This window comes from Fukomys damarensis, unplaced genomic scaffold (assembly GCF_012274545.1).
Source record: "Fukomys damarensis isolate Sample0158 unplaced genomic scaffold, DMR_v1.0_HiC HiC_scaffold_39, whole genome shotgun sequence".
Lineage (NCBI taxonomy): Eukaryota > Metazoa > Chordata > Mammalia > Rodentia > Bathyergidae > Fukomys > Fukomys damarensis.
The window spans coordinates 41,490,681-41,506,588 of record NW_022900951.1 but is presented as its reverse complement, the minus strand read 5'-3'; the positions used below and the strand labels follow the sequence as shown (position 1 = coordinate 41,506,588).

Sequence of the window (15,908 nt, the reverse complement as noted above, 5' to 3'; positions counted from 1 at the left end):
TAAATTAAAATCCAAATGGATTAAAGATCTAAATATTAAAACAGAAACATTAAACTTGCTGGAAGGTAAGTTAGGCAGAACTCTGGAAGACATTGGTATAGGAAAAGACTTTATGAACAAATCCTCAGTAGCACGGGAACTAGCAGATAGAATCAACAACTGGGATCTCATCTTACTAAAAAGCTTCTGTACTTCAAAAGAAACCATCAGCAGAACTAAGAGACAATCTACAATGTGGGAAAAAATTTTTACCAGCTGTTCCTCAGACAAAGGACTATTATCAAGGATATATAAAGAACTCAAAACAATCAGCGCCCCCAAATATAAAGACCCGATTCAAAAATGGGCATCTGGGAATAGCAGTTTCTAAAGTATCAATAAATCACAAATAAGTTTTTCTATCAAAAATTCTTGAGTCAGCATTAGAGAATCCAAATTGAGAAACATTCTATGACACACAACTGACTTTAAAACATTCCAAGGCCATAAAAGACAAAGACGACTAAATCATTGCTTCAGATTAAAGAAAACTAAAAATAAAAAGTAGCTCAATGAAACTTGTGATCTTGGATTGGAGAAAACCAACTTTTTTTTTTGGTACTGGGGATCAAACTCAAGACCTTGCACTTGCAAGGCAGGTGCGGTGCCACTGAGCTACATCCCCATCCCAAGAAAATCAGCTTATAATGGACATTGTTGAGATAACTGATGATATTGGAATATGGGCTTTATATAAAATTATTGTATCACTGTTAACTTTCCTGATACTGATAAGTGTACTGTGATTTTAGAAAGTCCTTGCTCTTAGGACATACATTTGCCAGGCTTAAAGGGTCACATCTACCACTAACTCAAATGACTCAGGAAAAAAAAACCCTAATACTCTATGTGGGTGTGTAGAGTAATAAAGCAAATGTGAGAGAGTATTTACAATTAGTGGTTCTAGGTAGAGGATAGATGGGAGTTCACATTTCAACTTTTGTGTAATTTTGAAAATTTTTCCAAATAATAAGTTATAAATACATACATACAAACCATGATCAACAGGGCATAGCGCAAGAATGACACCTGTAATCCCAGTACTTGGGAGTCTGAGGCAGGAGGACTGCTGTGAGTTCAAGACCAGCCTGGGCTACATAGTGAGTTCCAGATCAATTTCAACTACATAGTGAGACCCTGTCTTAAAAAAAAAATGCCAAGGACAGGGTTGGGGATTTTGCTCAGTGGTGCTGTATCTGCTTCACTAGTGTAAGGTCCTGAGTTCGATCCCTGGTGCCAAAAATTAAATGAATAAATAAATGAACAATGCCAAGGATGTAATTTAATGCAATTTGTAAAATTAATGGACAATGAGAGAAAACAGCACATGATTATTAAATTGCATACCAGCAAGCACCCCACCACTGAGCTATACTCCCACCTTATGATCAATATTAGCAAACTAAGATTGGACACTTTTATTAACTTATTAAAGGCTAAAATATATAAATTTACTGCAAATTTATTGATGTTGGACAGATTTCCTTTAAGGAAATCCTACTCTACCTGGCCTCCTTCAATTTTTTTTTTTGGAGGGGTGCTGGATATTAAACCCAGAGCCTTGCTTGTGCTGAGCATGTGCTCTAAGACTGAGCAATACTCCCAGCCTTGGACATTAGCAGTCTTAATTACAGAACTCCCAGTATTTAGTTGGGCACATGGCCATCCATAATAAAGACCATGTGGCTAAATTCTGGCAAACAGGAAGTAAATTTCTATTTCCTACATACAAATTCCAGGATTCCAGGAAGTGTTCTTTAAAGAAGAGATGCCCTTTTATTTCCCTTCCTTCTTCATGTTTCCTGAGCATTACATGCTGCATAGAAAGGGCTGCCTATCAGCCTTTTGGACTTACTGCCAACCTACAGATTGCCTTTATAGGAGGAAAAGTTAAATTATGTTGTTTAAGCCATTATTCACTGGATTTTCTGTTTCAACCAGCCAATGCATATCTTAATTTGTACACCCCAAATCACTGATGCTTTTTTGTGTGTGTGTGTGGTACTGCAGATTGAACCCAGGGTCTTCACACTGAGCTACATTCCCAGCCCTTTATTTTTTTAAATTTTGAAACATGGTCTTTGCCAAGTCATTAAACTGACCTGGCTGGCCTCAAATTTCAGATCCTCTTGACTCAGTGCTGGGATTACAGGCTTATACCACCACTCCTCGCTCTCACTGATACTATTTATTTATTCATGTATGCTAGGCATGCACTCTGCAACTGAGCTTCACAACCAGCCCCTCTCTCCGATACCATTTCAGGCAGGAAATGCCCTGGATATTGCTATAGTAAAGTAATAAAGTAGATTTACCTTCACCACAACCAACAACAGTACTAAGAACAATCATCAGAATCAACAATGAACTTTTAGAAATAGCAAGAATAGAGAGGGATAAATAACATACAGATGCCAACAGCTTTCCTCTATTCCAGAAAAATACTAGGATGAAAAATATTTTATTTTTAACAAAGGATACCAACTAAAACTATTGAAATACCTAGGCATTACTTTAAAGAATAGGCAAAATTCATTTTCATTTATTCATATTTATGCCCTTTTTATTAATTTTTAAAATTTATTTATTTTATGTATGTATGTATTTGTTTAGCAGTACTGGAGATCAAACTCAGGATCCTGCACTTGCAAGGCAGTCATGGTGTCACTGAGCTAAATCCCTGGCCCCGTATTTTATGCCCTTTTAACAAATTTTAAAATATTCTCCACATAGGTCTTGGATGATGACTACTTACAAAGATGGCATTTCCCCTAAACATGTAAATCCAATGCCACCTTGGTCAAAATTCTTGAATTTTTTTTTTTGAGACAGGGTCTCACTATGTAGTTAAGGGTGGCTTGAACTCACAGCGATCCCCTTGCCTTAGCCATCCAAGTGCTGTGATTACAGATATGCACCACCATGCTTGGCTCTTGTTCAGTTTTTTTTTTTTTTTTTTTTTTTTTTTGTACAGGGGATCGAACTTGGGTCCTTGTGCTTGCGAGGCAGGTACCAGAACCACTGAGCTAAAAATCCCCTGCCCTTGTGTTCAGTGTTTTTGAGGGACTTGATTTGAACTTTTTTGTGTGTGGTGCTAGGAATGGAATCTACTAAGCACTAACTCTAACCTAAGCAGACAAACTTTTCTGTTTGAAGCAAAGTTTCTGTTTCCTAATTCCTTGGTAAACTGTTTTTAAAATCTTACTTTTTGGGGGGAGCTTTGAGCCAGGGTATCACTATGTAGTTGAGACTGACCTGGAACTCACTATGTAGCCCAGGCTGGTCTCGAACTCACAGCAATCCTCCTGCCTCAGCCTTCCGAGTGCTGGGATTACAGGCATGCACCACCACGCCCGGCTAAAATCTTACTTTTATAAGTAAGTCTGCAATTTGTAACAGATACATTTCACAAATGGTTAAATCAACTTTAAAAAAAAGAACAAAGATGGACCTATTAAGACATTTTATAAAACTACTGTAACAAGAACAGTAAGGTTCTGTCATACAAGAATAAGCAAATAGAGTAATGGAACAAATTAGATCACTCAAGACAAACCTAGATAGGTGAGGGAAATGGAAATTAGATGAGGTACCACAAATCAATAGAGACAACAGACTGTTTAGGAGGTGGCACCGGGAAAACTGCCCACTACATGAAGAAAACCCAGAACCTACCTTATACCACATTCAAAAGTGGTCTGTAAATGAATTAAAGACCTGAATGCAAAAGGTAAAACAATAGAGTAAAATAATCTATGTGATCTGGGGCAGGAAAAGAAAAGATTCTGAAAGTACAAATTACAAACCAAAAAAGTAGTGACTTCAGCACATCAAAATAAGAACAAGTATCCATCCTTAGGGGAATCATTAAGTAAACTACAGCAGGAATACCCATGGGGACTCAGCAGCAATTAGAGACAAAGCACTAATATATACATGGCAATACATGCAAAACTTATAAATACAAAGTTCAGGACCCAGAATAAGACTGTAGTACTATGCTGTATAAATTGAAAACACACTTACCTAGTTTAGAAGGATACACATCAATCGCCAGAGTAGTTACCCACAGAGGTAAAAATTGAGAACAAAAATGAAAAATACAGCAAGAGGAAGGCTTGTACTGACTGACCTATGATAAAGACCTACTTTGAACTGAAAAGCATAACTCAAACATCTGCACTTCTGGTCCTTTAAAAGCCAAAAGCAAGCCAGTAGCCTTACTTGGTAGTAAGCCTGAGGCATGTACGTCACCTATTCAAACTTGGATATGGCCACAGAGCACTTTTGGTGAAACAACCAAAAATGAAATGTCTTCCAAAAGACATTTTAAATGAAGGTCAAGACTGACATGCCGGGCGTGGTGGCGCACGCCTGTAATCCCAGCACTCGGGAGGCTGAGGCAGGAGGATCACTATGAGTTCAAAACCAGCCTGGGATACACAGTGAGTTCCAGGTCAGTCTCAACTACACAGTGAGACCCTGGCTCAAAAAAACAAAAAACAAACAAACAAAAGACTGACTAACCCCATATGAGGATCCTATCTCAAATTTGGGTTCACCTCCTAGAAAAAATATAATTCTACATTTTAAAAAGGGGTAGTGTTGGGCATGCCTATAATTCCAGCACTTGGGAGGCTGAGACAGGAGGATTGCTTGAGCCCAGGAGTTTGAAGCTAGTCTAGGCAACACAGCAAGACCTCATCTCAAAACAAAAACAAAAACTCTGTTAAGTATCTCTTCCAAGACAAATATGCCAACTGTAGCCCACTTAGTCCCTGGAATCTCCCAATATCTGACCTGGCTTGCCCCACATGGTACTGGCCAAATCCCTGACTCTGTCTGATAGTGCCACTCCTCCTCATCTCTCAAACCCAAGGCTATAGCCCTGACATCTCTGCTTCTCCTGCAGTGGTTACCTTCACTTTGGTGAATGGCTCCACATACCTATCCCATCACTCAAGCCGGAAGCCTGGGCCTCAGCCTCCGCCCCCATTCTCCTCTTTTTCTTGATCCCTCCCCACCCTCGCATCCAACCATGGCACTCTTCAAACTGTCATCACCTGTAAAGTGCATGGTCTCCCCTTTGAGACAGAGTACCAAGAATCTTTCTCATTCATCACTGTACTCTTGGAGTGGAGCACAGGTCCTGGCTCGCAACAGGTGACAAATACATATGTGTTACAAAGAAAGAACTCATCTGCCGCGTACTTTTCTCTGCCCAGACACCCACTCTCAGCACATTTCCGGTCAGTTCTCACACGAGACAAGCCTAGGCATATGCGAGAGGTAGAAGCAGACAACTTACCGTCGTTCATACTCCATGTCCTGATAGGCCCTACGGGGGCTGCTGGGGCCCCTTCTCAGCCGCTGGCTCCGTTTCACTTCCCAGCCACCCCCGCTGCTGCCACCATGATCTGCCAGCCTGGGTGATGCCTCCCGCAGTGATTCTGGGGAAAGCAGAAGAAAGAAAGGGTTCAGGGCAGCTGGGGCAGAGAAGGCCACCTTGCGAGACTATCCTTGTCGAGGATCTTTGCTGACTCTTACCCAGGGACTGTTTCCCAACTCCTAGTGTTCCTGTGTGGAGCAGGCAGGCAGCCTCTACTTGGCCTGCTCCTTCCTGTTCCCACAAACATGAGTCGAGAGCCCACTGCCCTAGGAAACAGCAAAGCCGTCATCACACAGGGGGCATCTTGGGAGAGACCTCATGGCACCCATTGTGGGATCAAGATTTTGCCACTTGAGACTGGTAGACAAGTCCAAGCCCTAGGCTGTCTCAAGGATGCCTCCCAGTGTTGAATGACTTCCAGAGTCCTCCCCCCGCTCTCACTAGGCTCCTTCCACCTGCCTAGTTCATTGTCCCAACAAGATGCTGACTGCCTGTGACAAGGCAGCCAGAAACCATGAAAAGCTGTTAGGAATGTGTGTAAAGGGGCTAACTTGGCAAAGAGACAGCTGCCACTTCCCTGCGCTCTTGGTCAACACAACCCTAGCCCTCATACATGACCGGGCCCATGCTGCCCGGTCCCAAGGTGGCTCTGTCCCTAGGGATCTGAGGCCACGTTTTCCAGAAGCAAAAGGGGCCCTTTCCCAGGCTGTTCTGCTGCAATGGGAGAGCATGAGGGAGCCGTGCATTCACCTCTGAGAGCTGCCTGTGATTCTGAAGGAAGTCCCAAGAACCATGTGACCCAGAAGGGGTCAGAACCTATCCCAGAGTCTTCAGGCCCGCCCTCTGAACAGAAATCACGTAAAGCCAGCCGGTTACAGCACCTACTCCACACCAGGTTTCCACCACGCCTTTTCTCCATGCACACATGTGAGCATGAGCATGAGCGCGCGCGCGCACACACACACACACACGCACACATACTCACACCCCAATTTTCTCTTCCTCCTCAGGCCACAGGGAACCAGAGTTACCTGCTCCTGATATGGATAAGTTAGAATCACAAGCAGGAGCCCTAGTGGCTGAAGGCCAGACACAACCCCCCCCAACTCTTGCTAAGGGGCCAGAGGCTAACACTGCAAGAAGCCAAGTTACAGATACAAGCCCCCACACAAATAGAGGCCAAAAACCACACACAGAATCCTCACTAAGGTCTGTCATCACACTGAGCCCCCTTTCAAAGCGTCGCTGATACTAACTCTTCCCTAAAAGAGACACAAGTCACATACACATTCCCTGTGCCCGGCTCCGCACTAAGTGGGTTAGGGCCTGTAACAAGACAGCCACCTGAAGGAGAAGGACCAGAGTCACAGATACACACCCCAAGGATAAAGACCAGGGTCACTTTCTCTCCCCCCTCCGCTCACCGCCCCCGTGCACAAGGACCACAGCCACAGAGCATTTCCCCGTGGACAGCTAAGTGCCAAAGTAACACAGAGCAGCCAACACCCCCACCCTCTGTGGACAAAAAAGAAAGTCACAGACACGCGCCTTCCCACGGATAAAGTTCGATGGAGTAACCCCCGTAAGCCCCAGGAGCCCGCTCCTACCCGTCTCTCCCTTCCCCCAACCCGCGTGCGCCTAGCCCGTGTTCAAATCGCGCACACGCTTTCACTCTCACGAGGGGTAGAGGACCCCCCCGCTTCCGACCGTGCACGCATCCTTCCCCAGCTCGGAGCGATCCGCCATTGCGCCCGTTCGCCCCCAACCTCCGCCCTGGGTCCCTTACCTCCGCCCCCACGACCAGCGTCGACGCTCACCTTCTCGGCCCGGGCTGTCAAGGGAGGGCTCCCAGGCATCCCCTCGGCCCGCCGCCACCTCTTGCAACTCTCCCAGCTCAGCAAAGGCCGGTGCGCACCACGATCCAGTCCACGGTGGCGGGAGGAAGGGAGGCGCGGGGGAGGGGAGAGGCGCCAGGCGCGCTGCTCTCCCAGGGAAAGTCACTGCCGCCTACTCGCAGCCGGGCCGCAATCACCAGCACAAAATGGCGACGAGGAGAAGGGAGCCGGCGCTCCGACCACCATCCACCTACTAAGGGAGCGCGCTCTGGCCGGCCCTGTCTATTGGTGGCCTCCTTTTTTCGACCAGCCCTAGCCACCTCTGATTGGCAAGAGCATGCCACCTCCTTGTGACCGTCCCACAAGTCCAGAGAAAGAGTAGCTATTGGCCAATCCCTCAAGGCCCGATTTTTAGAAGCGGGGCTTCCTTAGAAGTTGAAAGACAAGAGGAAGCTCCACCTCTTTCCCCAAAGGGCCATCCAGATGTCGCCTCTTTCTTCCTATCAAAGCAATCAGCAGACCTATGAAGACGAAATTCCTCAGCCTGATCGAGAGAATGATTGGTCCCATAAGGCCAGGATACGGAGAAGAAAGAGGGCTCTCACTGGAAACAAATTGCGACTCAGTTTCTTTTCAGCGAGGTGAGGGCAGAGTGACAGGCGCGCTAGGGTCCATTACGGCTGCGCGCAGTTGCATTTCCGTCCCCGCCCCACAGGACCTACGGCGCAACCTGTCATGGCGGCTGGGCTCTTAGGGTTGTGCGCTCGTCGCCTTTTGGCAGCAGCGGCGACGCGTGGGCCCCGGGCTGCCAGCGTTCGCTGGGAATCCAGCTCCTCCAGGGCTGTGGTCACTCCGATCACTGTGGCCAGAAAGCGGGCGCCAGAACCGGCCGCACAATGGCAGGAGGACCCAGAACCCGAGGAAGAAAACTTATATGAGAAGGTGAGAGGGAAGGGGAACGGGGACGTCGGAGGGGTCATTTGGGAACTGGCCGGCGCTGCGCCATAGAGGACGTTTTTGGGCAGCTGACTAAATCTTCGAGGACCTGGGAATGCTGCCTATGTTGGTTTTCAACTTTGTAGCCTGGTAATCTTCGTCCACAGCAAGAGCTGGGATTGGTTTTGTTTTACAGAAGTCAAATCTGAAGTGGATAGCCTCATTAGAAAAAATGTAGTCGTGGCATCACTACACGCTGATAGTTTAGCAGTTCTACTTGCTCGGGACCACCCTTTGTTCTAAGCACTGTGTATATTAACTCATCTAGTCGGCGAAACAACCAATTTTGAGGTCGGGGCTGTTAGTCCCATCCTACAGATAAGAAAACTAAAGCACAGAGATGTTAAATTGCTTGTTCAAGCTCGATGAATAGTATGCGGTAGAACCAGTATTTGAGCCCGGAGTTACTGGGTCTCGAGTGTTGTATTGATAGCAGAGTTTCTGGGGTCAGACAGCTCGTGTGACCTTGGGCAAGTAGCTTAACCACTTGGTACCTCAATATCTTCATAAACTGGTAAAAATAATAACACATCTTAAAAAATAAGATGCACCTGCCTCATGTGTTTAACTGAGTCAAATGCTCAAAGCAGCAGCTGACACTTTGAAAGTACTGCACTCGAATTAGGTGTTTGTTATTGCCACTTTCTGCCTCACTGGGATGTTGTAAAGTTTGTGTATTTGAAAAGGCCCCACACTACTGGTACAATGGCATACACCTGTACTTCCAGTTACTTGGGAGGCTGAGGCAGGAGGATCTCAAGTTCAAGGCAAGCTTAGGCAATTTAGGGAGACCCTGTCTCAAACAGGGCTGGGGATGTAGCCCAGTAGTAGAGTGTCCCTGGGTTCAGTCTGCAAAAGGAAGAAGAAAAAACCCTGATACTTAACCTCTGTTTGAGCGGCTTAGACATACAGGATGCTATAGAATAACTGGATGAAAGTTAACTTGGCTGTAGGGTGGTATTTTATTAGGTTGAGCCATAGGAAATTGCCAATATGCAGCCATTTTTGACCTATTAAAATAGCAGTTTCCTGTGGTTCAACTTAATAGAAAAAATGGCTAGGGAATGCCTGCCTCCTAATGGAATTGTTGAAGCCAAAACCTTCAATGAGGCAATGGAGGCAGTCATGACTGGATCTGGGGGTAAAGGCTTTCTAGGCAGAAGAACAAGTGGGAAGGGTCTTTGGTGGGTAGGAACTTGACACGTCCTAAGAACAGAAGGAGAGGAATTTAACGTAGAAAGAGAGATTGATTTGAGAGATTATTCAGAGCCAGCATGTAGCTTTAAAGAAGCCGGAAGACATCATTGATCTTTTCTTCTCCACAGAACCCAGACTCTCATGGTTTCGATGAGGATCCTGTCATAGATGTCTGGAACATGCGAGTTGTCTTCTTCTTTGGCTTCTCCATTGTTATCGTCTTTGGCACTACCTTTGTGGCTTACATGCCTGACTTTAGGTGCAAGGGGTGTCCCGAGAGGGGTGGATGAAGGCAGAGGCAGGGTGGAAGTTGGAGGGGCCTTTGCTGGAAATTTTGTCCTTTCACCACTGGGGCGTGGGGAGCTGAGGGGCGCAGGTGTTTGGTGACCCTTCCACACATCTGCCCCCCTCTAGGATGCAGGAGTGGGCCCGCCGAGAAGCCGAGAGGCTTGTGAAATACCGAGAGGCCAATGGGCTCCCCATCATGGAATCCAACTGCTTCGACCCCAGCAAGATCCAGCTGCCAGATGATGACTGACCAGTGTGGACCTCAAAAAGAGCCACCTTCTCCACTCCCTGCCTGCCATTCTGCCCTCTCCTCAGGGCACATAATTAAAGGGATTGAACAATCCGACCGGCTCCTGTTGCTTTTCTTAAGGGAACATGGAGATGGGAATGTCACAAACCTTAAAAGCCTTTGCAGCCTTTCCTGGGTGTTTTATCTGTTGCTGCGTCACAAACACCCAAAAGCTTAGTGACTTAAAATCACAAAGTAGTATTCCCTTTCATAGTCCTGTGGGCCACATGATCCCAGCTGGGTCACTCTTCTTGAGGTCTGAGTTGATTGCACTTAGATGGTGGCTGGGGCTAGTCATCTGAAGTGCAGATGGGCTGGATATCCCAGGCAGATTCTCCACCCACACGTCTGGCACTTCCGCCCTCTCCCACTGGCCTCCCTGCCTCAGAATAGCCCAGGCTTCTTATAGGGTAGTCCAGGGCCCCTCTGTATGAGGGAGCAGTTATGGGAAAAACTGATGGCATCTGCCTTTAGAAACAAGCTACCGTGCTGGGACCCTCTGACATTTGAAGACAGCCCGGCTACCAAAAGCCTGGGGGTGGTCTGTGAGAGCAGGGCTTTTCCATTGCTGAAGATGAGTGTTTGTGGTCCCCCCACCCATTTTTCTCTGGGCTTTGGGGCTTCTGCCTCTGGTGTCTCAGTGAGTCTGGATACTTCTGTCATCCCTTCTGCCCCAAATCTGGGCGGCCTCTAACACACATCTCAGCATAGGATGTAGCTCAGTACTGAGTGCTTCCTAGCATGTGAGGCCCTGGCTTCCACCCCTAGCACAGTGGGGTGTGTGTGTGTGTGTGAGAGAGAGAGAGAAGTCACATGAACAAACCCAGGAAGTTCCTTTCCTGTCTTCCCTGTACCCTCAGCCTCACACACTCTCCAAGAAGATGCCCACACCATGTGGACATCCAAACTGTGAACCAAAATAAATCTTTTTCTTTACCCAGTGTTCAGTAACCACCACAGAAAACACTAAGAAAGTGATTTATGACATACATAAATGCATACATATTTCTGTTCAGTATAAACCTAGGAGTGAAGTTGCTGGGTCATGGTATGAGTATGAGCAACTGTGGATTGTCTATTATAACATTTTATATCCAGCACTGTTCGATACAGCTGTTCTAACTTGTTTTAAATTTGCATTTTCCTGATAACTAATGGAGTTTAGCATCTTAGATACTTACGGATTATTTGTACATTTTTTTATCAAGTATCAGAGCATCTTGTCTAATTTACTATTAGATTTTTTTTGTCTTAAAATTTTCATTTGTAGGAGGGCCAGGTGTGGTGGCACATATCTATAATCCCAACACTTGGGAGGCTGAGGCAAGAAGATTGCCATGAGTTTGAGGCCAGACTGGACATGGCAAGACCTTGTCTCAAGACAAAAAAAAAAAGATCAAAAATTGATTCATAGGAATTTAAAATACTTTCTGAGTATGAAAATGTCTCACATTTTAGCTATATAGATTGCCAATATTTTATCCCAAACTACCTTTTGATAAATAAAGATTCATAATTTTAATACAACTTGTGATAATTAACTATTGTTATCAGTTTGAACAATAAACACCAACTCATTGGCTTAGCACAGTTCTGGGTGTGACCAAATGGTTTTACTAAAGATGGAAGACTCACCCTGGGTCTTGTCACCTGAATGGAATAAAGAAGGAAGGCTCACCTCTATTTCTTAGGAGGAGCTCCAGTCTTCACCTTCACTTTGGATGTCAACTCCAGACGCTTTGGCTTCCTGATAGGGACTCACACAGGGTTCTACAGTGAACTTCAGGCCTTCAATATTTGACTGGATCCTTTGGATCTCCAGCACACAGACAGCCCTTTTGCACTCTGTCACCTGACTCCGCAGGCCGCTATTGTGAACCTACCTTGTAAATCCATATACAGTATATCTATATATCTATCTTATATTAATCTGTTTCTCTAGTGAGCACTGACTGATACACAACCCAAAGAATTTCTTTTGTGGTTAGTGCTTTTTGGGTTTAATTTGAGAAATCTTTTTCTGCCCAAAAGTCATTAATATATTCTATATGGTTTACTAGAAACTTTATCATTTAGATTTTTCACATATGTATTTATAATTGAGGGGGAACTTATTTTTATGTATAGTATGAAGTAGGGATCAAAATTTTTTTCTATATGGTTAGGTAATCAGGCCTCTATGTTACTGCAAAAACCATTCATTCTTATTGCTGGGTGTGGTGGCACATGCGTGTAATCCCAGGACGCTGGAGGCTGAGGCAGGATGATTGCTGTAAGTTCAAGACCACCCTGGGCTACATAGTAAATTCCAGGTCAGTCTCAACTGCATAGTGAGACCCTGTCTCAAAAAGCCAAAAACAAAAGAACCATTCATTCTTCATTGCTCTTTATTGCCACCTGTATGGCAAGTGTTTATACTTTGTATTAAAATTTGTTTCTTTTTCTTTCTAGTACCTGGGATCAAACTCAGGACCTTGCCCTGGAGAGGCAGGCACCCATAGCACCACTGAGCTGAATCTGCAGCCATTCTCTTTCTGGATACTCTATTAAAACAAATAGGCCAACTAAGACCACCTGCCTGTTTTTGTAAGTCAGTTGTCTTAGAGCCCGGACATGACCATCTATTTTTTGTCACTTTCTGCTCTAGAGTCTCGAATCACGACTTCCATTTTGCTCACTATCTCTATGGTTATCTGGGAAATTATTTCTGTTTTGAATTTTTGTAGAGCCTGATTGATCTGTTTTGTTACTTCCTGTGCTTTGAGTTCAGGGTGTCCTGGTGGTTCACTATCAGCCTTTTCATCCTCATTTGCCCTACTGTTTGCCATTGGTGAACTGGAAGTCTGTCCTGGTGTCTTGCTTAAATGTTTTCTCATTTTTTTTTTTTTTGTTGTCGGACTGTCCTTGGTTTAATCTCTGGGTTATCACCCAAATCTTCCTGATATAGTTCCGCCCTAGCTTCTGTGTCTCTAACGACCCACGGACATTCTCATCTTCAAAACATCAGAGAAAACAGCTCATCAAATCAACTGCAATGCTTTACCCCAACTGATACAATCAGCAACACATTAAGATCAAGCACAACTTGGACACTGACCACCTGTGGTAGTCACTAGTCTATCACCCTTAAATCATTTGAATTAAATTGAAATCAAGAAGCAGTCCAGAACATGTCTGCAGTGAACACAATTTCAATATAGTGTATTTACCATTTAATGTCTCAGACAGAGCGAGGATGCAAGACCCCTGATCTCACTTAGCTGATGGCTGAACCCCCTGACGCTGACTGACCTCGGGCTGCAAGGCCCAGATTGAGTTCCTCATCCTTCTGAATGGTTGAATTCCACACCGTTCTATTACAGGTTTCCCACGCCCTTTCTTTAAAGATGTTCAAAGTTGGGAACAAAGAAAAATACCCTTGATGACCACCTCTGTCTTTGCAGAGTGTGTCCAAAGACTGGCACAGTCAGGAAGTCAGAGAGTGCGGCGGGGGGAGGGCTTATACCTTCCCGGTGCTTGAGCGATGGCGGCTGGGTCGGGAGGTGGCGTGGTTCTCCTTCCCGCGGTGGATCGGGGCCCAGCCTACCTCCCGGCGCTTGAGCGATGGCGGCTGGGTTGGGAGCAGGCGTGGTTCTCCTTCCTGCGGTGGATCGAGGCCCAGGCTTCCTTCCGGTGCTTGAGCGATGGCGGCTCCTGGCGCTTGAGTGATGGCTGCTGGCTGTTCTGTTATTTTTTATCCTTAAATTGTTCTTGCATGGATGCTGCACTTTTTTTGGGGGGGTACCAGGGGTAGAACTCAGGATCTTGGTGCTTGTGAGGCAGGCATCGGAACCACTGAGCTAAATCCTTGGCCTCAATGCTGTACTTTCTTAATTGCTGACGCTTTATAACTGAACTTAATTCTTTTGGGGGGGGTTTGCTTTGGGGGTTTGTTTTTTGTTTTTGTTTTTGAGACAGGGTCTCACTATTGTAGCTCAGGCTGCTCTGGAATTCACTATATAGCCCAGGCTAGCCTTTTTTTTTTTTTTTTGAAGACAAGGTCTCACTATGTAGTTGAGACTGACCTGGAACTCACTTTGTAGCCCAGGCTGGTCTCCAACTCACAGCGATCCTTCTGCCTCATCCTCCCAAGTGCTGGGATTACGGGCGTGCACCACCACGCCCAGCTAAACCCAGGCTGGCCTTGAATTTGCAGTTATCCTCCTGCCTCAGCCTCCTGAGTACTGGAATTACAGGCATGCATCACCACACTCAGCTGAGCTTGATTCTTGGTAGACTAAACTTTCTAATTTTAGTCTTCAAGATTGTTTTGGCTTTTTTTGTGGCTCTGGGTATTGAACCCATGGCTTTGACATTGACCTACATCCCCAGCCCTTTTTTATTTTTAATTTTGAGGCAGTGTCTCACTAATTTGCCTAGGTGAGACTTGAACTTGAGATCTTTCTGCCTCACCCTTCCTTAGTGCTGGGGTTACAAGTGTGCACCACCATGTCTGGCTTGCTTTGGCTATTTTTTGGTCTATGTTCGTACACACAAATTTCATTCAGACATATTTAAAAATGCCTTTATGCAAATTTCATTAAAATTTAATAACTTGTTTTATACAGTACTTAATATGTAATGTAAGTCTTTTCTTAAATATTCTTCTGTAACATTTAAAAAACTACAGTGAGCCTACTTTGATCTGGTTTTGAATTCCTTTTAAGCACAAACGCTTTTTTTTGTGTCCAGTTTCTTTCATTCAGGGCAATGTTTGTGAGACTGATATGCATTGCTGTATATATTAGTTTGTTCATCCTCCTTGCTGTACTTATTTAATTGTGTAGACATCATTGAAATGTTGCTGGGCATTTTAGTAGGTTCATTTTGGGGGCTGTTGAATCATTCTGTGAGCCTTTAAAAAAATGTTGTGGTGCTGGTAGTGGAACCCAAGGCCTCTTACCTGAGCTGCACTCCTCAGCTCTCTGAACAATCCTGTAAGTACTGAGGATTGAACCCAGGGTCTCAGGTATGCTAGGCAAGCTCTCTATCACCAAGTATATCCCAGCCTTGTGCACATATTTTGATGGACATATACATTCATTTGTCTTGGGCATATATGTAGGAATTAAAATGGCTAAGTCACGGGGTAGACATGTGATCACCATGTCATACCATCCTAGTGAGTGACTGACTCTTTGAGGGGCTGGGGATGTAGCTCAGTGGCACCATGCCTGCCTAGAAAGTGCAAGGATCCCTGGTACCACCAGGAAAACAAAAATTTTTTTGAGACAGTCTCACTGAATTGCCTAGAATGGCCTTGAACTTCCAATTCTCCTGCCTCAGCCTCCCAAGTAGCTGGGATTACAAATATACAGCACTGTGCCAGTTAAACAGAGTACTTGTTTTTCTGTCTTTTTGAAACTGGGTCTCAAAAAGCCTGGCTTTTTATTAACTATGTAGTACAGGCTGGCCTAGAACTTTCAGCGATCTTCCTCCCTCAGCCTCCCAAGTGCAGAGATTACAGGTGTGTGCCACCATGCCCAGCAAAACAGAGCATTTTTTTATGCACAAGGCCCAGTGAGCAAGACAGACAAAGTTCTTGAAGCAGGCACGGTCATTTCTCTGCTCTGCTCATTTATTCATCCATACCGCAGACATATATATATAGCAAGGGCCTATGTGTGACAGAGGATATAGGAGTGGATGAAACCCTGTCTCAAAAAGACAAAAAATAAAATAAAATAAATAACAATTTAGAGTAATGATAATTACTAGATGAAAATTCTGATACCTATAGATGTTAAAAAGAAGAAGCAGAAGGAGCTGGAAATTTAGCTCAGTGGTTCCACTGCCTGCCTCGAAAGCACAACGTCCTGAGTTCGATCCCTGGTAC

General features: G+C 45.0%; 2 protein-coding genes across 6 annotated transcripts in view; one reads left to right on the top strand and one right to left on the bottom strand.

Annotated features, from left to right (window-relative positions):
• The window catches only part of Rbm10 (RNA binding motif protein 10), a 31,188-nt gene extending 23,541 nt beyond the window's left edge, over positions 1 to 7,647 (bottom strand). For 4 of the 5 annotated variants that reach the window (XM_010643496.1, XM_010643497.1, XM_010643498.1 and 1 more), the window contains exons 1-2: positions 7,215 to 7,647; positions 5,348 to 5,489 (exon numbers count right to left, since the gene is read on the bottom strand). In XM_010643496.1, coding sequence (XP_010641798.1) covers positions 5,348 to 5,489; positions 7,215 to 7,284 — 212 coding nt within the window. In that variant the 5' untranslated portion in view covers positions 7,285 to 7,647. The remainder of the gene's footprint in view (positions 1 to 5,347; positions 5,490 to 7,214) is intronic. The other variant, XM_019210553.1, reaches the window with a different exon arrangement.
• A 258-nt stretch (positions 7,648 to 7,905) lies between these two features.
• On the top strand, positions 7,906 to 10,087 carry Ndufb11 (NADH:ubiquinone oxidoreductase subunit B11). Its single transcript, XM_010643500.3, has 3 exons — positions 7,906 to 8,205; positions 9,585 to 9,715; positions 9,871 to 10,087. The coding sequence occupies exons 1-3, from the start codon at positions 7,999 to 8,001 to the stop codon at positions 9,992 to 9,994; spliced, it is 462 nt and encodes a 153-aa protein (XP_010641802.1). The 5' UTR covers positions 7,906 to 7,998; the 3' UTR covers positions 9,995 to 10,087.
• The last annotated feature ends 5,821 nt before the right edge of the window (positions 10,088 to 15,908 follow it).

Bases quoted from the DNA above. Each gene is read 5' to 3' on its own strand.
- Ndufb11 (XM_010643500.3), top strand. From the start codon at position 7,999: ATGGCGGCTGGGCTCTTAGGGTTGTGCGCTCGTCGCCTTTTGGCAGCA. The intron at 8,206-9,584 runs GTGAGAGGGAAG...TCTTCTCCACAG, and splicing joins AAGAAAACTTATATGAGAAG to AACCCAGACTCTCATGGTTT. The intron at 9,716-9,870 runs GTGCAAGGGGTG...GCCCCCCTCTAG, and splicing joins GCTTACATGCCTGACTTTAG to GATGCAGGAGTGGGCCCGCC.